Genomic DNA, 25,910 nt, shown 5'->3' with positions numbered 1-25,910 from the left:
GGTATGACATAGTATACCAATCATTTCATAGCATATGGTTGGTTGTACCATTCACTATACAATTAAATTTAGCTCAGTTAAATTTTGTTTCCTAAAATGTCTACTAGAAGGTCATAAATCCTTCAATTACAGTGATTAAATTATGTTTAGTTCTAATCTCTTTCCTTCTGTCATACTGATGATGGCTAGTTTTCTACAGACACCCGAGCATCCTGCATGCTTCTTACTAGATATAAATGTTAATGGAAAGGATTTAGGAATAATCAGAAGACCAAGTTAGACCATAACCCATGACCTATACCAGGAGTGTAACCAGCTCACTTATGCGTACTTTTCTTTCATTGGACACTAAACCCTGCTTGCAGAAACCTGTTGAGGCAAGCAAAATCAAAATCAAAATCAAAGACTGGCATCCATGCTAGTGGAGCGCTAAGAGCACCATCCAAGCGTGATCATTGCCAGAGCAGCTGACTGGCTTCCATGCCAGTTGCATGTAAAAAGCACCATTCAAGCGTGATCATTACCAGCGTCGCCTTACTGGCACCTGTGCCGGTGGCACGTAAAAAAACATTCGAGTGAGGTCGTTGCCAGTGCTGCTGGACTGGTTCTTGTGCAGGTGGCACATAAAAAACACCATTTGAGCATAGCCGTTGCCAGTACCGCCTGACTGGCCTTTGTGCCAGTGGCACATAAAAGCACCCACTACACTCTTGAAGTGGTTGGCGTTAGGAAAGGCATCCAGCTGTAGAAACTCTGCCAGATCAGATTGGAGCCTAGTGCAGCCATCTGGTTCATCAGTCCTCAGTCAAATTGTCCAATCCATGCTAGCATGGAAAGCGGACGTTAAACGATGATGATGATGATGGCAACAAACAGCAACTATCAGATTTGGAAATGAATAGAGCAAGATGAAAAGAGAAATAAAAACGTACAACAAGGTTGTGTGCTATCAACAGGTCTGTTTGCATTATGCAGTGAAATAATGATGTGATCTGTTGAGTATGTACCAGGTATACAGAAAGGAGGACAAAATATCAACACTATATCCAGCTGATATAATCCTCATAACAACAACAACAAAGAAAGGTCTACAAACATGCATTTGTACTCTTAATAAAGAGGACTATTTTCTCAGCTTCCATAGCGTATATATTCTCCTCTGACCAGTATGCCAGTCCTTTAGTGCAAAGGTTCTCAACGGTGGCCATATAGACCCCCTGGGGGCCATTTGGAGTTCATGGGGAGAATTTTGGAGCAAAATATATCAATGAGCACTCTTTCAATAGACAACACATTGATCTCATAAGTATTGTGTGGTGGAAATAAATGTAATTACCAAACTTTCAATTCATTATTTCGTTTTTTTTGTTTTTGCATTTCAATTTGTACATCTGTACTCCTGATTGCGTACAAGCGAATACGTAAAATGACATCCTTTATTTTTTTAATCATTGTCTGCTGATATCAAAATAAGTAGTATATTGTAAAATAAAAATATTTTCGGGGGGGGGGGGTCCATTTGTGACTCCAAGGGTCAAAAGGGGCCTTTGGCCAAAATGGGTTGAGAACCTTTACTTTAGTGGAATATTCACTTTCACCAGCAAAATGGATTGTTCCAGTCTATTTAGCTGATGAAAAGAGCACAACGCATCACCCAATCATGGAATCGAAACCACAATCTTACAATCGTGAGTCAAACACCCTAACCACTAAGCCACAGGACTCCAATAGTATTCTTAATGATAAAACTGAAAACATGGATCTGGGTTTTGACAGAAACAATGACAATCTCAAAGAAAGTGCCATTAATTTGCAACACAGGAGGTATTAGAATAACCTTGAAATAAGTCAAAGGATTTTTTTAAAAAAAGCATCAAAGAAATTAAGTCAAGGATGAGACAAAGTTGTTTTGATGAGATTGAAACATATTGTCAAATAAATGGCTACCAATAAGAGTAGGAGTGAAGGTGTGTTAAATAGTCGTTAGAGTGTTTCACTTTTGATTACAAGATCCTGGTTTCAATTCCCAGACTAGGTGATGTGTTGTGTTCTTGAGCAAAACACTTCTTTTTCATACTGCTTCAGTTCATTTAGCAACCCCGTGACAGACTGGTGTCCTATTCAGGATTGGGATCTCAGATCACTTACACCCCATGGAAACTGGGTAACTAGCTCTGTGAGTTCTAGGACTTGAGACGGTACTTGCTTTTACTTTTTAATAAGCATGAACAAAGATCTAAGGGACATATGAGAGAACTTATCGTTACATATAGCACATTAGCAATAAGTGCAAAAGCTTATGAATGCTGTAGAGATGTATGTCTGCAGATGGATGTTGAAGATGTCCTACATGGAAAGAGTGACATTTTTCACTTTGCAGAAACCACCAGAGAGCTTCTTAACAACAAAAGAAAGCAAGAGGCTAAGTTCATTCATAGGATATCATTTAAGAAAGCAAAGCCTTGAATATTTGGTGACAACTTGGAAACTAAAAGGCAGATGTCAGAGAGAGACAAAATACTCGATGACCATACCAGCTGGCTTCAGAAAGACTGGTTTGATAATGTGTTAAATTGCATGGGAGACAGGAGGAGATGAAGGCCCATGATTGCAGATACTTGCATGTATGGTACATGAAGAGAAGTATATATATGCACCTATTTCCACCTGGTATCTGTCTGGATATCACATTTGGTCGACCTGGGTAATCTCCATTGGCAGCCAAACGCATATCATGGATGGTATGACCCATGTAATCCTATATAATGGATTGCTACAATTGGCCATACATTCATGTAATGGGGGTTACAATCAGTTATACACTTATGTAATGACTGTACACTTACATAATGGATGATACTAACAGCCATAAACTCAATATTTCAGTGTTTTAATCGTCCCAGTTTTCAAAGAAGTAGCTTTATAAATCTTGTGACACTATTAATCATTGTTGCCAGCCTAGAAAGGTGTTGATACCATGACATGGATTAGACAATACTCTCGTTGACAGGCGCTGTCATTAAGTCTCACAGTTGCTATGTTTACTGATGACAAAGTGACTCTCTCTCTCTCTCTCCCCTCCTCCTTTCTCTGTATATATATATATATATTGTATAAAAGATTGTGGGTAAGGCCAAAACAATGTGAAATAAATGCAAGGTAAATCACAAGAAAACAAATATGTGAATTAATGTAGACTTACATCTTGTATTTAATATTTCGGGGTCATAACCCCAAAATATTAAATACAAGATGTAAGTCTACATTAATTCACATATTTGTTTTCTTGTGATTTACCTTGCATTTATTTCACATTGTTTTGGCCTTACCCACAATCTTTTATACAATATATTCTACACAACGCTTCAAAGTAATTATTCCTTTGGAAATATGCTGTGCTCGAGAAGCCAGATAAGACCATAACCGTGGCCTATGCCAGGAGCATAACCAGCCCGCTTATGCGTAGCTTTTCCTTCTTTGGTCACTACACTTTGCTTGCAAAGACCTGTTGAGGCAAATGAAATCAAATCAAATCAAAATCAAAATCAAAATCACTTCAATGACTGGCATCCATGCTAGCGAGGTGCAAAGAGCCCCATACGAGTGTGATCATTGACAGAGCGGCTATTCGAGTATGATCATTACCAGCGTCGCCTTACTGGCACTTATGCCTGTGCTAGTAGGGTGCCAAGAGTACCATCCGAGCGTGATTGTTGCCAGAGCAGCCAACTGGCTTCCGTACCTGTGGCACGTAAAAGGGCACCATTTGAGCGTGATCGTTACCAACGTCGCTTCATTGGCACCTATGTCGGTGGCACATGTAAAAAGATTCGAGCGAGGTCATTGCCAGTACCACCTGACTGGCTCCCATGTAGGTGGCACGTAAAAAGCACCCACTACACTCTCAGTGTGGTTGGTGTTAGGAAGGGCATCCAGCTGTAGAAACTCTGCCAAATCAAGACTGGAGCCTGGTGCAGCCATCTGGTTGCCAGCCCTCAGTCAAAACCGCCCAACCCATGCTAGCATGGAAAACGGATGTTAAATGATGATGATGATGATGATATATGTGTATATATATATATATATTTAAGTAAGACTATTAAGGTGCAGAAGTGAGATAAAACTTGTAAATAAAAATTGCCAAGAAAAATGCTAGAACAGATAAAGTACTCAACTAAATATTCATAGCTCATGGATTCAAATATGCTACAAGCACTTCATTGTGTCTGTTTTAATCTACATGGTGTTAGTTCACCCATCTACTGAGAATGGGTACTAAATCAGATGTTTTAATCCAGATGCAGGTTTATCTCTCATCTGTCACATGCCACAAAACATGAGTTAGTCATTGTCCCTTAAAAGTTCAGCAGACCTTTTAGAGATATTCACCTACTTCACCGACAGTAGACTAACATCCGATCTAGGACGAGTTTTATCTTTTATTTACTTGACTCTTTAGAACTTACAATTACTATTGACTCACTGAATCTTTGTGATTTTCTTAAGGATAAACATAACACATTTTAAAGATCACAACAGCTTTGTGATAATGATGGAGATGATGATGGCTGAACGCTGCATGTTTTGGCCTATAATATATTAGGATGTTTGAGAAGCACATTTCTTTAGCAATTAATATAAAGTATACCCAGTAAGGATTTTTCTATGGCACAGAATGGATCTAACATTTTCATAAATAGTTATTAATTCTTAATTCTAATTAATTTGGTGCTGGTGCTGGCACTGGTGCTATATAAGAAGCACTCATGCTGGTGCCACATGAAAAGCACTCATGCTGGTGCTACATTAAAAGCATTAGTGCTGGTGCTACATAAGAAGCACTGGTGCTAATCTCACATAAAAAAAACACCCAGTACACACTGTAAAGCATGTGGCTTTAAGAAGGGCATCTAGCTGTAGAAGCCATACCAAAACAGACAATGGAATTTGCCAGCTCTGATCAAACCATTCCAACCCATTCCAGCATGGAAAATGGACATTAATTGGTAACGAAAGGATGATTACTTTACAACAGTTCGTTAATTTTTCATGCTCTCTGGTAATAATCTACTGAGTTTCTGATACATGTGTAGAGCTCAGCATCATCATCATCATCATCTTTATAATCTTCATTGTTTTAATGTCCCCCTCTTTCATGCTTTGGACAAAGTTTATGGAAGCAGACTTTCTGCAGCCAGACACCTTTCTTGTTGCTATGTTTTTGCAGAATATTGCCAATAAATAACATTCACAAACAAGGAGTCATAAACAAACTCATACACATGCACGCACACAACAGCCAAATCCAGTTTCTGCCAAATCCACTCATAAGGCTTCGGTTGGCCCAGGGCTATAGTAGAAGACACAAAGCGCCATACAGTAGGATCGAACCCAATATCATGTGGTCGGGAAACAAACTTCTCACCCACATAGCCATGCACACACCATCTTTTTTTTTTTATTAATATGCATAAGCGCAGGAGTGGCTGTGTGGTAAGTAGCTTGTTTACCAACCACATGGTTCCGGGTTCAGTCCCACTGCGTGGCACCTTGGGCAAGTGTCTTCTACTATAGCCCCGGGCCGACCAAAGCCTTGTGAGTGGATTTGGTAGACGGAAACTGAAAGAAGCCCATCGTATATGTGTGTGTGTATATATGTTTGTGTGTCTGTGTTTGTTCCCAACGTTGCTCGACAACCGATGCTGGTGTGTTTACTTCCCCGTAACTTAGCAGTTCGGCAAAAGAGACCAATAGAATAAGTACTAGGCTTACAAAGAATAAGTCCTGGGGTCGATTTGCTCGACTAAAGGTGGTGCTCCAGCATGGCCGCAGTCACATGACTGAAACAAGTAAAAGAGTAAAGAGTATGCACAATTAATCCTTCAATAATCATAAAAATGTTTTTACAATGAAGACCAAGCAGGGTTTCTGAGTCTGTATTGAGATTTTGAATACGAGAGAGCTGAAGCTACTTATCAGCATCTTGTGTGTAAGATGGGGACAAGCATGGCTGAGTGGTTAAGAATTGAATTACGAACTTTCAGGTTCAATCCCATTGCACATTCATAGTGTGTGTTAAGACGGTTGTGATTGACTGGAGGAACATTTAGCTGCTATTTCTAGGAGTCCGATCGCCCCCGTAGAACAGTCATAAGCAAACTGCAGCCTGAGGGACTTTCTGAAATTGTTTAGTAGTGCTGCTCGTCTCATGACGAATTATATATTTCATGCAGCCCGCCCATCAAGGCAGGACAACAGGTGGGGCCACTGATTGAGGTGTTCTCTATGCGTGACAGGTCTTCTCTGAACAAACTTCAAATTTAATGGATTCGTGGCTATTGAGCAGTTGATGACTTTTGAGATTGTCTATGGTTTCACGATTTAAGTTTTTGCTTCCAGTAAACCTTGTCAGTGTTGGAAATGAAAGGGATAGACGCGGGAACATTTTTATATATATAAGCTTTTTTAAAGGCGGTGCTCCAGCATGGCCACAGTCAAACGACTGAAACAAGTAAAAGAGTAAGCTTTATATTGTACATATTGATCATTGCTAAATGTGAAAAGGAAAATCAAAAGTGGACCGTAACAGAAAGTTACTGATCCCGACTGGGGAGAAGATGTCTGTTTATCTTTTCACAATGTTCTGTATATATATATTATAAAATGAGATAGGGGTTGAAAATTCAACCCACCATGGGATAATATATATCCAATATACTGCTAGATAGGTACCCAACAAGACTAATACATAGATGTTAAAAATTGCCAAACAATCAGTTCATCTATTGTATTATATGGGTAAAGGTAATAATATTACCGTAAATTAATACTACAAAATTAGAGAATGGAGAAACATACTTAAATCAATAAAACATCAACTATCAGATGATACCCAATCAATACTTTAATACACCATTACATATCAGTAAAGGCATTATACAAAATATACAGTAAGAGTAAATAGACAAAGAGATAAAAGTATAAAATTTCAAATATAATATGTAATTTACATATTATATTTGAAATTTTATACTTATATCTCTTTGTCTATTTACTCTTACTGTATATTTTGTATAATGCCTTTACTGATATGTAATGGTGTATTAAAGTATTGATTGGGTATCATCTGATAGTTGATGTTTTATTGATTTAAGTATGTTTCTCCATTCTCTAATTTTGTAGTATATATATATATGTATATGTATATATATATATATATATATATATATATATATATATATATATATATATATATATATATATATATATGATTTAGTCAAAGAAGGTAGACTAACACCTATGCTATTACTGTTTAGGTCTGATGAGAACAGACCTATGATCAAAGCTATTCAATCCGTGGAAACCTGGCTTTTTGCATACAAGAAACTGCAATATATTTTGCTGTTATTTATGATGCTATGTTGTGATTTGAGGGAGATTAGTTGTTATTTCTAGCAGGTCGAATGGTCACAGTCACGTTCTCTTGCCTTTAAATTCCTAAAGTAACCTTGGTGTCCGCAATGAAATAAAATAGCAGCCGTCGTAATGGATAGCTTGGTCAAAATTCCTCACAAAATTGAAAAAAGGAAAAAAAGAAATAGTATCTGTTGCGCCGGTAATTAATGTTGATGAATACTATTTACCTGTATCTTTATTACCCTATTTACCTGTAGCAACTAGATTGTGATACTGGAAAAAATAGAAATTAAGGTTTTATATTACGAATTTGTTTCAAAAAGTAAACCAATGAATGGAAGAAAATGACCAACAGCAATAAAACCTAAATATAAAAGAAAGATTTATATATTTCTGTTCGGTAAACGAATGGTAATGAAGAATTAATACAATTACTGCTTTGTCCCTAGACTGCCTTTCCTTAGTAAAGTCCGACCGCAAAATAAAATCTAGTGTCTTTATTTAAAACAAAACAAAACATTTTATACCAAATTAAAAGCATTGTATTTTCATTTTGAATATTTTTGTAAGCAAAGCAGAAAAGTTTGAAAGAATTCAGGGATTTAAAGCAATATTATTATTAATAAATAGTAAAAAAAAAAAATGAAATCCAAGTTCGAAAGCAATTGAAATATTTTATTTTGTCATGAAATATGAATAAAATGAAGTTTACGCATTGTTCAAAATATATTTATATGTAAATACAATTCAGAAACGTAAAAGCAATATTAATATTAATAAATACTAACAAATTAACTTCACGGTCGATAGCAATTGGAATATTTTATTTTCAAATAAAATAAAGTTTCCATATGGTTAAAAAATATTCTTAATATGTAAATTACATTTTATATTATTATTATTATATTATTTTTAAATAATTAACAATAGAAATGTGAAATTTACGCCATTCTCGTAACATTTCGTCTGGTTCCGTCCGGTTCCGTCGGTTTTCGTTAGTTTCCGACACGACCTTCACTTTATCTCTCAAGGTGATGCTGAGAAAGGTCAGAGGAGCTTGACGGTTGCGAGAGAGAGAAGCAGGTAAGTGGCTGGTCGACAGACGAAGCTGTTAGTGACTGATTGGTTGCGAATTACCTGAGATAAGCATTTCAGCACCAAAAATGGAAGCAAAGGAAGCTGCTCTGAAACAACGGAAGAGTACGTTTCAGAACGTACGAGCCGAGTTCAGTCGTAAGGACAGCGTGATGGCAGTTCCAGGTCGAGAAGGTGCTTATGTGGAGAAGGGTTCGTATCAAGGCCGCGCCGTCGGCGTCTTCACCAGTGGAGGAGATGCACAAGGTAATTAGAATAATAATCAGCTTTCCTATTTATATATTTTTTGCTTTGTTTCTTATTAAAAAGAGAGAAAAAAAAACATCTGATTTCTGCTTTCCCCTCCGCCTCCGCCACATTCTGTTGTTTTGATGAAGGAAAACCCAGCCTCAGCCCAGAAGATGAGGCTTTTGGCCATCACAACATCTTCTTAAACACTAAAAAACATTTTCAATAAATTAATAAATGAAAGCACACACAAAAAAAAGAAAAAAGGAATACGAAAACAAACCAAAAAAGCCAGAAATCAATCGAGATTCGCCAATTGTGTTCTTCCCAGAAATGCCAAAACCCTTCATTCCACTCCATCCCCAAATCCTTTAATTAATACCATTTCTCTTCCATGGCCTTCTTAATATTGCATCGTCTGCTATGATGGTCCTCTCCACATTATTGTTATTATTTTCATGATTTAATTATTTCAACAACATTCGTGTTTTAGTTCTGTTCAGCATTATTTTTATGAAACCGAAACTATTTCCAATTAGTAAAGTAATTAATGACGGTTCATTAGTATTTTTAAGATCTTCATTTCATACTGAATGGGGAATTTCTTTCTCTAGTTTAGAAATAACCCCCAAGGACATCATGATAAATATTTATTTTCTAACTTCATTAACAACGATTACTAATTATCATCGAAAACCTTCTTTCTTTTTCTGTCGTCTAATTGCTATTTGAAAACAAATTTCAGAAATTAATCCTTTAGTCTATATCACGAGCCGAAGTGAACTTTGGCCCTTTCGGGATCGATAGAATTAAATCCAAATCGAACACGACCCCCCCCCCCCCATGCGAAGACTTGGGGCAAAGTTCGAAGCCGAGATTCCCAGACTCTTACTTTCTGAGTTCGAATCTTTACTGCGGTCGTCAATACTGTTTCGCTCCGTGTGTGTGTGTGTGTTATAATTATGCAAGATTTCCGTGTGACCATTCATTTTGTCCGAGTCCTACCAATTCGCAAGTTGCAGTTCTTCATGGCATTGGTTTAGTATGTCAAAGATCGGTTAAAATACAATGTCATTCAAGTGGGGCATTTAAATCATTATATATCCTTTCCTTGAATTTCTGGGTTTTGCATCAGTGTCAGAAATCAAAGAAATCATTGCTGTTGTCGGTTTTTGGAACGAATGATTAGCAAGAAACGTTCGAAAGTCGTCCCAAAATTGCTCGCAGTATCTGTTCCGGCTCTGTGGTTCCGAGTTCAAATACCGTCGACAGCAAATTTGTCTTTCATCCTTCCGAGGTCGATAATAGCAGTGCTGTACTTGGGTTGATAATATCGATTATTCCCCTCCACACAAATTACCATTATTGCCTCTGTGGCGGCCCAGGGCAGCATTCATGACCCTCTTCGTTTTCCCTAAGATCAGTGGAGGGAAACGAAGAAATTATCCTCAAATACTTGCATCTTTTTGTCTGATGTTAAAACCGGACGTCAGAGTGAAAGAGTATTATTGATAATAATAATAATATTACTGATTTCTAACATCTAGTAAAATGTATCTTGTTTTATGCCTAACATGTTTTGTTGTTCTTCTTCCAAGTGGATGATGATAGGGGTAAGAAATAACAGGTTGAATTCCATATGTACCTGCATCTTCTTGCTCTTAAGACTCTGCAAGAGTGACGCAACGAAATGTCAAGTTTATATTTATTTTCCATCGTCATTCGTCCTTCACCTTATAAAGTAGGTTGAAGGACAATTTGGATAGTTACACATTTATCGACCAACTAAGTCGAATTCTTACTTGTATTCTTTCACCAATGTCTAATTTACCTCAGACAATATGGTTCTAATGTTTTAATCATTGTTATTTTACAAGTGCAGACTCTATTACCAAATACTGTTGGCACTGTCTTGGGTTTTTTTTCTTCCTTTTTTTTCCCAGAACAACACATCCCACAAAGTGTCCTTCCTCTTTTAACACAGTAGGATCAAATTTGAGGGACATCTGGCTGCTGTTTTCAGCATGTCGAGTGATTTGCTGTGTAAAGGCCCGCTCAGAATCAGATACTGAGTATCTGGATAAATAGGTGTCAGCTAAATTTCGAAAGATCGCCATATATTATACATCCATTACGGCCCCGATCTGTGATGCGAGCAAACTAGGTTAACTGTAGATCAGCTATGATTGAGCAAGCTTATTATCAGAAACATTCCAGCCATGACCAACTCATTTTTTTTTTGAATATCTACGAATACATTATCCTCTATGTACATTTTTTTTATAAGACTGTAGGATGTAATTTGAGGAAATTTGGCTGCTGTTTCTAACAAGTCAAACGACTGTATCGGGGCTCCCTTGGCTCGTGATATTTTTTATACCAATATGTCCTTTAAGACGGTATGGGTATGATTTTGAAGGAGCCTTGGCTGCTATTTTTAGCAGATCGAGCAACCAGATAAGGACTACCTTTAGTGTGTCTAAGAGGATATATTTAGTCTTCACCATTCCGAGTTCCTCCTTGTTATGAATCTTAAGTTTGTCCCCAAACACACCAAGAAATTTATGCCCAATTTTGTTTCCGCGATTAAACTAATCTTCCTTTATTTCATTAATGGTTGTTGCTATTTTCGTATTTTGGACAAACAGAATTGCGACGCTATTTGCATTCTTCGCTTGCAATAATCTCAGGAAAAGCATCAATGGCACAACACACAGTCTCTTGAGATAAAGCTTCAGACCTCTGCTGAAGACAAATAAATCTAGAACTTGGTCATTTTATTTTGTCTTCTGTCTTAATTGTAATTCCTTTTACTTTGTATATCATTTTTAGTCCCTTAAGCTTTATATGTAGGAACTTAATTCTTGTTTTCGGTTTCTGTTTTTATCTTAATTTTTGTTGACGATTGGTGTTCTGTCAATCCAATTACTCTAATTTACTTCGTCCTCAATTAAACATGATTATGGTGTATTGTAGTGGGTAATTTCGCTGTTTTCTTCTAGAGACGAATCAGTTCCAATGGATAGCCAAAACACCGAAATCACCTCATCAGAACTGCTTGAGCAACTTCGAAAGAAAACATTTAACTTATTCAGTGTTAAACACACACACACCTCGTTCATTGTATTTCATTTTATAATCAGCAGATCAGATACTGTGAAAACTGGTTAAAACAAGATCAATAATAATTACTAGAGTAGGTTGAGGAAATTTTACGTTTAATGCATTTATTTTGATGATGGATTAACCTTCTTGAATATGAATAACTCCTTTCATTTCTTACTGCCATTCAGTATTTCTTCATATATATTCGAAGTTGACCACTGTACAGACGTACACGCCCCCCCCACACAGTTAAATAAGATTCGAGTAAAAACCTCGTAGTTATTGGTTATCTGGTGCCATCATACAGTGGAAATGTTCCTGCTACTAGATATACATCAGGAATTCCATAGTATCCATAGAGTTTATTTATATAAACGAGAGTGGCTGTGTGGTAAGTAGCTTGTTTACGAACCACATGGTTCCGGGTTCAGTCCCACTGCATGGCACCTTGGGCAAGTGTCCTCTACTATAGCCGTGGGCCAACCAAAGCCTTGTGAGTGGATTTGGTAGACAGAAACTGAAAGAAGCCCGTCGTATATATGTGTGTGTGTGTATATATATATATATATATATATATATATATACATGTGTTTGTGCGTCTGTGTTTGCCTCCCCCCCCCAACATAGCTTGACAACAGTTGCTGGTGTGTTTACGTCCTCGTAACTTAGCAGTTCAGCAAAAGAGTCCGATAGAATAAGTACTAGGCTTCCGAAGAATAAGTTCCGGGTTCGCTTTGCTCGTCTAAAGGCGGTGCTCCAGCATGGCCGCAGTCAAATGACTGAAACAAGTGAAAGAGTAAACAGATAAATGATAGAAAATGAAACAAGGGACTTCCTTTATTTCAAATCACTCCAACTCTTTCGATACTTTTGCACTTTTAGTGTATTCAAGTGTTTCTTATCCAAGTTCTAAAAGGCCTATTCTGAGGTGATTGGTTGTTTTTTAGTAATCACCTGAGGCGGTGAAAATTTACACTTTGGATGTATGATAATGACTACACAACTTTTCACCAACGTACTAAAGGTGTAAAAATATGTTGAAACAATTTTAATGATTTTAAATGAAGTATGTCACTCATTCCATTCTCTGTCATATATATATTATCATCATCATCGTTTAACGTCTGTTTTCCATGCTAGCACCAGGCTCCAGTCTGATCTGGCAGTGTTTCTACAGCTGGATGCCCTGCCTAATGCCAACCACTCCGTGTGTGTAGTGGGTACTTTTTACATGCCACCTGCACAGGTGCCAGGCGAGGCTGGCAACGGCCACGATCAGTTGGTGCCTTTTACGTGCTATCAGCACAGAAGCCAGTCAAGGTGGCGCTGGCATCGGCCACATTCGGATGGTGCTTTTTACGTGCCACTGGCACAGGTATCACAACTGCAATTTCCATCTGATTTTTATTTTGATCTTGATGTACTTGACTCAATAGGTCTCCTCAAGCACAGCAGGTCGCCCTACAATCCAAGGTAAGCACAGCAGGCCATCCTGCGATAGATGTGTGTGTGTTAGTGGCATGATAAAAATTTGTGAGACATTCTAAAGATTCGGCATTTGAAATTCTTTCAATGAATATATGCTCACACTTGGTTGTGTGCATCTTCAAAGACTTCTGCAAAAGGTAATCATGTGCATTCACACACACACACACACCTATGTACTGTAGATGCATGTTCACAGGGAACATAAGTGCAGGTGCAACTTCTACAAATATGCACACACTAACTGAAGCACATGTTTAGAAACCCTGAGAACTGTCTTAACTCAAGGAATGTTGTTACTTTGTTAGCAAGTGACTTGAATTCCTGAAGAAGAACATAAATAGATAGATATATATGCTATTGGCACCTTATGCATATGCGCATTCACACATATGCAGTATAAGCTCACACTGTATGCACATATATTTATGTCTCTTACAACATAAAACACACTTGTATACAGTCATCCACATGAGCGCATATACACATTACTGCTGGTAAAACATGCCATTTACAAAGTTTTGGATATATGTAGGTGTTAACATGTGCAATAGATCTATTCACTAAGTCTTTTGGCACAGTGAATCAATAAAATGATATAGTTCTTGGTTTCTGTGACTACACACTTTGTAAAAAAAAGATAATCAAAATTTGTCAGGATACTTCATGTCCCATGAAAACCGAAGACGATCATTATTACACAGTCAATTTTGGTTATGTAGCTCATTAGTTAAGGTTGTTTAAAGCATTTATCACACAAATGTATTTGTCATCAAAAACTTACAGTAATATGCTTAATCATGCAGATCTTCTTTGATATGATTCTGAGTGCCTTTAATAGTTCCTTAAGTACTGAGTTGCAGCATCATTTGTTGAATTAAAGTCTTTGGTCTACAAATCTCTCATTGTTGCTTTTTACAACAACTCATTCAATTAGTTGGATATGGATATGTACTCTACATCTTTCTCAATCAATGTCTGCTAGTTTGAAAATTATTATCTCTTCAACTATTATCACATATTGTGATACTCTTGAGAATATGATAAATTCCCCGAACTGGTAACTGAGGTTTTTGTGAGACATCAACACCTAACACACAAGTAACACCAAATTTACTTCTGAGATCAAATGCTCCATGCCTTAAAACTTCTGACTAAAGAATGCAATTTAATGACTGTTGTTGGAACAGTATATGTAAAATTCCATAATGTGTGGGTTTTTTTCTTTTTCTGCAAGATTACCTGAAAATAAAACACCGAATTTGAGCCAAAGCATTGACCTTAGCTTAAAAGAATGCTAGCTTTGTAAATGATGCTATTGTTAGAAAGAACGTCAAACAGGATACTATTTCAGCAACTTCTCGGAAGGAGTTTTTTGGCTGGGGTTGAATATAAACAGCAATACAAGTGAGATCAGGAATTATGGCGATATGTAAAATGGGTATTTGGTATACTGAGTTGTATAAAGACTAGTCACTATTTATATATCATCTCTTCTCAGATTTAACACTTGGATGATTTCATGTCCCAACATTCTTTACACCTGTTACTAATTTAACTCCAAATGCAAAACCCATTGATATAACTGTTTGAAAATATTCTGTGAACAATTGCAAATGAATAAAACCTAATCAAAGAAGGCATCACGAAACCAAGTAACTCCTCTTGAAGAGATCAGGTTACAAGAAGAAACAAGAATCAGAAAGAACACCTTGAAATTGGTTTCTCAACCATTGTCAGTATTTTATGATCTTGATGTTTTTACCTGTTTGTCATTGACTAGTTACTAGTACATACTGTCAAGGAAGTTGTAATGCATACCAACTAACAACTACCACTGGCAGTTAAAGACTGTCCTTAAACTGATTTTCAAGCTTTAGAGCAATTCTATCAGTCTACAGGACTTCTAGTTGCCTTCTGAATGCAATGACACATGTTTCCAACAAGTGACAAAACACATCATCTCATTGAATAACCATAAATTCATCTATTTATGTAAGGATGACCTTATTCTGTGCTGTAATTCTATTGACCATCAAGCCAAAGATCTAAAGACATTTCTGTTTTGCACAAAAGACATATATTTTGAGGTAAACCAGTATCAATTTCCTTTGTTATTATGTTCAAGACCATGAAGTAACACCTGGTCCTGATAAGTTATTTCCTCTTAACAATCAGTAAAGTTCCAACTTCAAATAAGGAACCGGAAAAAGAAATATTGTTGCTAGTTTGTTACAGCAAATGAATGATACATTTTCTGATAAATACACCACTTTTCTCATTTTTCAAAAAGCTATTACTACTTTAAAAAATTATTGAGACTGGTACGGAAAATGCCTGACTTCACGCTATTGACAACTCATAGATTGGCACCTCGGATTCTGCTCTCACTATAAACATTATCACAAGAAAATCCTATTGCCATTTCCTTTTGTACCCTTTCTAACAGTGAATAGTGGTATCATTTCTGTAACTCTTAAAACCTGCCATCATAATTTAAATAAGAATCTTTTGTACCTTCTTTAAAACATTTTAGTCCATTTACTGAAACTTTCTAAATTCTCAATTATTTTCAAAGCAAACAAAAACTAAAAATAAATCTTAAAAATAATGCTTTACTAATTTATGCCTGTGAAAATATCATAAATTCTGCTGAAAAAATTCCTGAAATTGCTCTCTTTTCTCCCTACCAACAGACTACTTTCTCTTTCAAACTTTTACAAATGCATACGCTCTCTCTCTCACGTACACATAAACAAACATTGTGTTGATGTGTGAATAAAAAAAAAAAAGGAAATGGAATGATCACAGCTGGAATACCTTGCTCCCAGACAGCTTTTTATCAGAGCTGACCTAGAGCTAAACAATGTGTTGAATGCACATAAGGAAATTATTTTTCTGGATTAGTTTTGTAAGGTTCATTACTGGTTTAATATATCCTGTTAGTTTAATGAATTATCAATAAGACTGCATAAAAATGTGTTAATTAAGGAGATAATTAATTTGGCAAACAATTGTTTTGCACTGTGCATTTTGACTTGAATTATTATCCAATAATTTATTGATAAAAATCTCTTGAAACTTCCTGAATCTACCAAATATAAGATCTACAAGTCACATAAGCTACTAATTAGTTGTAACAGTACCTCTTTAGTACTTTCTTTCCACAATGTTTAAGGCAAGTAGGTCTACCAGACTAATCCCTCTGCAAGTGCCATTGACAGGAGGATTTAAATACAGCAACAAAATATTTATTTATTCTGTTCTCTCTCTCTCTCTCTCTCTCTCTCTCTCTCTCTCTCTCTCTCTCTCTCTCTCTCTCTCTCTCTCTCTCTCTCTCTCTCTCTCTCTCTCTCTCTCTCTCATGGTTTTAAAACATGGCCGCTTGTTCTAGATTTCTTCATATAATCTCACGTAGCACATTTCTCCTTTTTCCTCTTGTTATTACACATTCACATTTCTGTGTGACACAATGAACTTCCTAAAACTATATTTATACAGGGAATAGTTAATCAGGTTTTTCCCTTTTTTTTTTTTTTGCTTTGAGTATTAAAATAAATTTAAATGTAAATTCTAGAAAATGTATTATTGTATGTAACAATTTATCTGATATTCTTCAAAACAGATTTACACCTTAATGGCCAACATAAAAAAATGTTATTGCACAGAATATCATCATTTTAAGTAAGGTTGCATGTTTCATTGAATACACCATGCAATTTAAGAAAAAAATGAAATATTTGAATGGAAAAAGGGACAATAAAAGGACTTGTCTTACCCTTGCTTTTTTACAGGATTTCCAAGATAACCCTAAGTCATGAATTTACTACAGTGGAAAGGAACACAACCTAGATATTGATTTATGCTCTGTTTCCAGACCTGTTCCAAAATGCTTGCAACATAGAATCCCCGAAAAACTGTGCTTTTAGTAAATTTAGAGCCAGATAGTGGTGTTAAATTGAGCAATGGATTAAGGCTCTCACCAAATGATAGCTGTAGTAGATATTGATGCCAACGATTCATCAGGTTCTGTATATAACATCACATGTGGTGAAAGTCTAAAATGCATTAACCATGAAGAAATATCGATTGTTAATGATAAAATCTAATTCTAAGCATTGAAATGACTTTTATTGATGAATGTGGGTAATTTATGTTTAGCTCAAGTGATGTTTTAGTTAGCTTGATAATAACTATGGGAATGTTTTAGGAGTTTGATGATGACTGTAAATAACAAATGCAATGTTGTATATTTATTTTTAATTATAATATCCCTTTTTAGACTGTCATTCAATTAAGTGTATTTAGATTATTGAAGCATTTTATTTATAAATTGAATCCAGAAGTAAATTCAAAGTTTGTAAATCTGATAACTCAAATTTCTTTTTTTTTCTGTCATTTTATTATTCATTTATTTTGTTTAATGGAAGTAACTGGACCCATGATCTAGAGTTATGTTCATCTTAGGGAAAACATGGGCAGGGAAGGAATTCCAGAGCCCTGACACTTTGTAGAAAGTGATTAATGTGAAACTTGGTTTGAGGAAAAACTATGGACGATGAGAGGAACTCATCTCGAGTGAGTTTTGGTGCAGGTGATATACAACCAGCTTATTCTGAGGAGCTGAGGTCATTATATTATTAGAACACACCTGTGCTGTGTTTATGCAATGAGTGCGTTAATACTGCATCGACACAGGTACTTTTTAAGTGGTGCCAGGACCACTTGAAAAGCACCCATGCCAGGGCTGCATCGAACACACCCATGCTGGTGCTGCGTAAACGCACCCAGTGCACTCTGTGAAGTGGTTGGCATTAGGAAGGGCCTCATCCAGCCATAGAAACCATGCCACAACAGACAGTTGGAGTCAGGACAGCTTCCTACAAGCCAAGTCCATGCCAAACCATTCAATCCATGCCAGTATGGAGACTGGACATTAAACAATAATGACGGTAAAGGTAGGGTGAGGTGAGAGTGCATCTGAGTAAGAGGTTGAAATGTGTTGGTGAATGACTTGATGCCAATCAGTCGAATAGCTTTTTAGTGGGGTTGCAGGATAGGATGTTCAGGTGTGGAGCAGCAGGACTTCCAAGATGTGGAGTGAAATATTCTACTAAAAGCCTCACCTGGACTATGTAGAGTCAAAAACTGTGAGAAACCAAGTATTTTCTAGCTTTTAAGAAAAAAACTAGTATGCTTTAGTTTCCATATTTAAATAGTTAATCTTATTATTTTAGCAAAGTGAACAATATTTTAGCATAGTTGGAGTTTATTTACAATGATGATCTTTATTCCTATATCATAGCTTAACTTGGGGATTAAATCAAAACAAACTTATTAATTTGTCATTTGGCTTTGATGACTCTGATTTGTCATTCCCCTATCTTAAAATATATAAACTTTTTATGAGTGATACTAGGATAATCTCAAAGCTAAAAAAAATGACTGACTGCAAAGAATAAACTCGAGATATGGAGATTAAAATTATGACTAATTATGAATGCTCGCATGACTGTTAAGAACTCCATTTCACAACCATGGACCACACACTGGGAATGTTTTGCCTGAGTATTCTTTTGTTATTCTCACCTTCAAAATTGCAATGAAATGGTGAGTGGCCTATTGAAAGTATGTCACCAATGAAACTGTCACTCACCAAAAAAAAAAAAGAAAATGACCAACTATTAACTTGTCACCATCGTTTCAATAGTAGTGTCATGAAGGAAAGTAATTATTTTATTAATTGAAACAATTGCTCTCTAGTTAAAATCATATCATTTACCAATTCATTATTGTATATCTCTTAGTAAAAATATTATATATTTTATTTTGTTAAAAAAAATAGAATTTGAGAAGTTCTATGAAAGAAGTTGGTGACTTGTATAGTGTCAGTAAAAGTAAGGCTTATGATGAAAATGTAAATGGAGTTTGGAAGTCTTTAGTTGATGTGGTGTGAAAGAAAGAAAGTTGTAAATATAGTCGAGCTAACGGTTCCTCACGAAGATAATATGGACGCCGCTCGAGCTCGAAAATTAAACCGTTATGAAAACCTCCTCGAGGAATGTGAAGACGCAGGGTGGAAAGCGGAACATTTTCCTATCGAAGTCGGATGTAGAGGGTTTGTAGGACACAGCGTGAGACGACTGTTGTTATCGCTAGGCCTAACTCATCGTAAAGTCTGATATCCAATCTACAGTGGAGAAGGCTAGCCACTGGATTTGGTTAAAAAGAGACGATGAGCGATGGCTAGAAGGATATTGAGTTTAATTTCATAACCAGCTGATCTAGCAAGCGGGGCCTCATATCAGTGAGGGGGGCCGGTGAGCATTGATTCCGTCGAGAGGTAGGCCCCAAAACGGCGCGCATTCTCTCCTGATGACCCCATACACTTGCTAGCTTCCGATATACGGAGCTTTTAACTGGTAGCACTTGCATGTGCAAGTTGTTTGCAAGACATCTTATGACCAATGGCATTCTAGTCCTGACCATCCCACCTTTTCATCAAGTATTTGACTCTATTATCCCGTATATCTTTCCTTTGTTTAAGTTGGTGTGATTTGAGGGAGCTTTAGCTGCTATTTTTTGCAGATTGAATGACTTACAGTACCTGGTCTGGTAATACCTATATTTGTAATATTTTTTAAACTGAATTTTCTTTGTGGATGATTAAATATAATGCTAGGATTGAATCTAATAATTCGATAATAAAGACAGCCATGTATTCAACATATAGTAGAAAAAATTAACTTTGTATTTATTTCATTGATAATTTTATAATTATGACTTTTAAAATTCAATTGTATTGTTCTTCTTCTTTAAAGGAATGAATGCAGCCGTCCGGGCTGTTGTCCGGATGGGAATATATCTAGGATGCAAAGTATATTTCATCAAAGAGGTAAGCAGCTACACATAGTTTCACATTACAAGGTACTCAAATATAAGGACATTTAGGTTTTAGATTGAAAATGATAGCATTTATTACTTACCAAGAAATTTAGATTTTACAAATGGTAAATTTGAGATATTCTCTTGAATACAAATAGATTTAGTAAATTAAATTTCATAAAGAGAAATTTTAATTTATTCGTCACATGATGTATTGTTAAATTAGAAATCTCTGATTTAGAATTTCATTTCACAAAATCATCTTTTATTCTATTTGTTTCAAATATTACAAATGAAAATCTGGTTTGTGGGAGCCAAGCCTTATACTAAGGTATGACAGGCTTCCACCTCGTGAAGCCTTAATAAGATCAACTGTCAGATATTTATCACTATTCAAATAGTCACTTTGTTAAATGTTTTCCTATTGCCAGGTTTTGTTATTTCCAGTATAATTACATCTGCTTCACTTGTAGACCAAAGCTGTGTCTAATCTAATGGCTCAGTGTAGTTTCTTTGTTTATTTGCTGCATAAGGCTTTCTATTACAGGATCAAAGTATTTCTGTTTTTGTGAATAAAGTGTTGATCTATGAAGTGTTACTGATGAGTAATCACATCCTACCATGTCTTTAGCATTTGCTTCAGTCAAGAAGACTAGCTCTGGCAGCAGAGAATAAAAGCAAAAGGAATAGACTCTCTTGATGAGGTGGCGGGGAGGGGGTGGGCTGCTCTGTTCTAATAGGAAATTAACTATTAGTGTAGTAATTGCAAAAGAATGTTTTGATTTACCATTAGCTGAATTCAATTCTTACTTAAGAAATTGTATAAAACAAAGTTAAATTTATAAAACTTTCTGATGCTGTTTTTTTAAATATATATATTTTGTTTTGTGAAACAGGGGTACCAAGGAATGGTGGATGGTGGAGAGAATATTGTGGAAGCAACTTGGGCACAGGTGTCCGGAATGATGAATCTTGTACGTATTTCTTTTTGCCTTTCTTTGTGTTTCAAAGGATTCTTACTGATAACTAATATAGGCTGAGTAACAAGGCAAGCAAGCTGGCAGTCATTAGCACACCAGGCAAAATGCTAAGTGGCATTTTGTCTTTTTTTTCCATATTCTGAGTTCAAATTCTGCCGAGCTCGGCTTTGTCTTTCGTCCTTTCGGGGTCAATAAAATAAACACCAGTTGAACACTGGGGTCAATGTAATCAACTTATACCCTCCCCCGAAATTGCTGGCCTTGTACCAAAACTTGAAATCAATATAGATTAAGTAATATTAGAGATGTGATCTAAAAAGAATCTTATCAATCACATTCCTACAAGTAACCAGTTGTTAGCTTGGTTAAGGAAGCTTGGTATAGAATGCAAAAGAACAGGAAGGTTTAGACTTGAAGATGTTAACCCTTTTGATAGCAACCCACCTGAGACAACTCTCAATTCTATGAGACAAACTCATTGTTTTAAAGTGGTCACATTTAAAGCCATTCATTAAAATTTCACGTTAATTGATGTTCCAAATGCCAGCTTAATAATGACACGGTTATTTTACTAAATTATTCCTTACTTTAAAAATAAATTGAAACATATACTCCTCGGTAGTATAGTGGTAAGTATCCCCGCCTGTCACGCGGGAGACCGGGGTTCGATTCCCCGCTGGGGAGGCATCTTAATTTATAGGCACAGGAGTGGCTGTTTGGTAAGTAGCTTGCTAACCAACCACATGGTTCCGGGTTCAGTCCCACTGCGTGGCATCTTGGGCACGTGTCTTCTGCTATAGCAGAATATATACCTTGTGAGTGGATTTGGTAGACGGAAACTGAAAGAAGCCTGTCGTATATATGTATATATATATAAGTGTGTGTGAATATGTTTGTGTGTCTGTGTTTGTTCCCCTAGCATTGCTTGACAACCGATGCTGGTGTGTTTACGTCCCCGTCACTTAGCGGTTCAGCAAAAGAGACCGATAGAATAAGTACTGGGCTTACAAAGAATAAGTCCCGGGGTCGATTTGCTCGACTAAAGGCGGTGCTCCAGCATGGCCGCAGTCAAATGACTGAAACAAGTAAAAAGAGTAAAGAGAATAGGCAATGTATTACTCAGAAATACAGTAATGAAAGAGTTGAATAATATTGTTTTGAATATTTTGGTTGTATTTGGAAAATATCAGTTGTGAAAAGGGAAATTGAGATTTGCTGAAATTAAAATAATGAAAAAATTTTTCTTGAATTTCCTACAGGGTGGTACGGTAATTGGTAGTGCACGATGTATGTCTTTTCGTGAAAGGGAAGGTCGTTTGACTGCTGCTCTCAATTTGGTAAAACAGAACATCACCAACTTAGTGGTTATTGGAGGTGATGGTAGTTTAACTGGTGCAAACAAATTTCGTATGGAATGGCAGTCATTACTACAAGAGCTCGTGGAACAAGGTGAGTAAAAGATATTTGATATTGTATTAGAATTGTCTAATTAGTTACTTTTCTGTCATTGAATGTATGTACTTTGGCACATGAGGTGCCACCGGTGTCGCTTGCTTCCCAAACCCAATGCTCTTCGGTTCAGTCCCATTGTGTGACACTTTGGTCAGTCTGAGGTTGAAGGAGAAGACATTTGCCCAAAGTCTCGGGAGTAGATTTGGTAGAGACTGAAAGAAGTCTGTCATGTGTGTATGTGGATATGTATATGTGTGTGTGTATCTGTGTATGCTTATGCTATGTTTGTACTCTATGATGACTTTACAAGTGGTGTTGGTTTGTTTACATCCCCATAACCTAGCAGTTCAGCTAAACAAGCCAATAGAATAAGTACCAGGCTTAAAAATAAATACAGGCGTCAATTTGTTTGACTAAAGCAAGGTGGTGCCCCAGCATGGCCACAGTTAAATGATGGAAACGAATAAAAGATGATTTTATTCAGCAAAATTTAGTATGTGTGAAATCCACGTGAAGGGTTTAATTCTTTCGCAATTTTTGGCCTCTTTATTGTGTGCCTTGCCATTGTTTTGGTGTCGTGTTCTGCATTGTGTCACCGTATGGATGGCATCATTGCTAACATCTGCTGCAAAAGCATGTCCAGCTATTGAGCCGTTCGTCATTCGAAAGACCTTAGAAACAGTGCCTTTATGAGAGTGGGTTTGCAACTGGAAGAACGTCAGGCAAAGCAAATGTTGCCTCAATAAGGTTCATCTCACTCGTGCTGGCTTTACATGCAAAAAGTGTATATGGGAATACATGTGTGTGTGTGTTTGTTGCACGTATGTATGCATATACCAGCGAGTACACATACATGCATGTATTTATGAGAGTATGTATGAATATATGTGCATGTGTATGATTAGTATAATTCTATCTTGATTTTCAATAGCGTTTTATATCAGATTTATTGACACATCGAATATATGATATGCATATATAATATCGTGTGTGTGTGTGTGTGTATATATATATATATATATATATATATATATATAAAATGTGTGTGTATTTATGTTGAGTACCTGTAATTACCTGTTATGGCTTACATTTTATATCTGATTTCTTGGCAGGTCATATTACTAAAGACCGTATGGAATCATGTAAACATCTTAACATTGCTGGCATGGTTGGATCGATTGACAACGACTTTTGTGGAACTGACATGACAATTGGTACTGATTCAGCCTTGCACAGAATTATGGAGGCTATTGATGCTATTGCAACTACTGCGTCTAGGTAAGATGTTATTTTACAGCTTTGACATCCTATTATTGCTTGGGAATATTTAAAAGAAGAAAATAATTGTAGACTGTATTACAATATTTTCCGGCATTCAAGTCGAATTTTTCAGACCAAAATTTACAGCCAGAAAAATGTGGGTTAACTTATAGACCATGACTAGCAGTAATACCCGTTGTTGATCAGGTAATTACTTTTACTGCTTCTTGAGCCGAGGAGCTAGAAAAATGGGTATATCATATAGAAGGATAGCTTTACAGAATCCAGTTGACTGCGATGGCACTGAAAAGGCTGCAGGTCAAGTGGACCATCACTGTTCAATAGAAAAAGCATTGCACATGTCGTGCATTTGTTTGGTGTTTGTTTTTTGGCAGTCTTTTTTTTTAGCAGACAATTTTTTTTGATTAGGGATATCAGTGAGTAACAGTGAAATGATGTTACAAATGCTGTGTCCTGTCAGTGTTAGTGGTGATATTCCGACTCTACATTACAGGAATGGAAGGCAAGACAACAGTAAGTAATAGTCGAATGAAATGACAAATGCTGTGTCCTGTCAGACTTAGGTTTACTCACCCTGTGTGTGTGTTTTATATAAGGGAGAAACTTGTAATAATTGAATTAGAAAAAAAGATGGCTTTCGTATACAAACTTCTGTTCTTCAAGTTGCAATCCAGCAACTTTTAATGTTTGGCCCTGACTTTTATTAATGCTCCTAGCAAAAGAAAGTGGGATAGGAAACTGTAAGGGTTTAAATTTGAATGGAACATTAAATGGTATAACTGGTGTGTGAGGAACGAAGACGGTGTCACGTGTGCCACAACCAATAAGAATATTGGCCTCAGTGCAGTTCGTCATAGATTTGTGCACAATTAGTGTTGCCTCCCTTGGACCATTTAGTTTCATTTTATGGGGGACACACACAAACGGACAGAATCTCTCTTTTATATAGAGATGTATGATTTTGGCAGACCAAAAATTCCATGTGAAATACATCAGGATTTGGAAAGATAGTGATATCGTTTGAATGTTTACACTGCATTCTACATCAGCTTGTATGCCTGAAAATACAGTGAGTATTTTTTGTTTTTTCCCATTGATTAACTTTATTTCTTTTATTGTAGCCATCAGAGATGCTTCGTTATGGAAGTGATGGGTCGACATTGTGGGTAAGTAATTCCCATTTGGTATTTTTTAAAAACATTTGGAACTAATATGATTATATCTGTATACTTGGATTTGTATAGATTTATTTCTAGAAGCTATTAATGCTCCATGTAATAGTGTTGAGTTTCAGTGAAAATGTCAGAAAATAATGTTTGAACTGCGTTTCGGGGTCTTACCAGAAGATGCCTGGCCTAAAAATCTCATTTTCAGCTTCTCAGTTATTTTGTAATTATATATTTCATGTCATTTTGTGAAGAAGATAGCATTGTTGGTTATATATACTTCCAATAGATTAATTACAAGTTCATATCATTGCCAGTTTATAAGTTTCCGTGTCCATGTTTACAACTTAGATTTATATACATTGATAAAATAGATTTATGTACATACATGCACACACACACACACACACACACACACACACACACACACACACACACACATTTAAGTAGTTGCAGTATGATTTAAGAAGTTTACTTCACAATCGTGAGGTCTTCGTTTTGATTCCACTGTGCAGTACTTTGGGCAAGTAGGATTTTTTATAGCCTCAAGTTGATTGGTTACTTGTAAGTTAAATCAAGGAAATGGAAACTCTGTTGAAGCCTGTCAAATAGTTACCAACTTTCATGCTAATTCCATGAGCTTGGTAGTTTAGTTGATTGAACAACTAAACAGTCATGGTTGGAAAGCTTGACTAAGATCTGTTTACACACACACACACACACACACACATGTGAAGGCACATGATTTAGTGTCTTGGCATATTCGACTCTCGACTGTAAGGTCATGAGTGTGATTCCCAGCAATGCATGGTGTTGT

The 25,910-nt window shown here is 36.4% G+C and overlaps 1 protein-coding gene across 2 annotated transcripts in view; it reads left to right on the top strand.

The window, feature by feature from the left end:
* The first annotated feature begins 8,448 nt into the window (after positions 1-8,448).
* Positions 8,449-25,910, top strand: part of LOC115209955 (ATP-dependent 6-phosphofructokinase) — a 58,414-nt gene continuing 40,952 nt past the window's right edge. For both annotated transcript variants that reach the window (XR_003881340.2, XM_029778597.2), the window contains exons 1-6: positions 8,449-8,757; positions 20,151-20,224; positions 21,111-21,188; positions 22,454-22,643; positions 23,759-23,924; positions 25,049-25,093. Coding sequence is in view for 1 of the 2 variants with exons in the window: in XM_029778597.2 (XP_029634457.1) it covers positions 8,580-8,757; positions 20,151-20,224; positions 21,111-21,188; positions 22,454-22,643; positions 23,759-23,924; positions 25,049-25,093 (731 nt within the window). In the remaining variant the exon portion in view is untranslated. The remainder of the gene's footprint in view (positions 8,758-20,150; positions 20,225-21,110; positions 21,189-22,453; positions 22,644-23,758; positions 23,925-25,048; positions 25,094-25,910) is intronic.

Source organism: Octopus sinensis, linkage group LG3 (genome assembly GCF_006345805.1).
Source record: "Octopus sinensis linkage group LG3, ASM634580v1, whole genome shotgun sequence".
NCBI classification, from domain to species: domain Eukaryota; kingdom Metazoa; phylum Mollusca; class Cephalopoda; order Octopoda; family Octopodidae; genus Octopus; species Octopus sinensis.
This window is presented reverse-complemented; position numbering and strand designations above follow the sequence as displayed.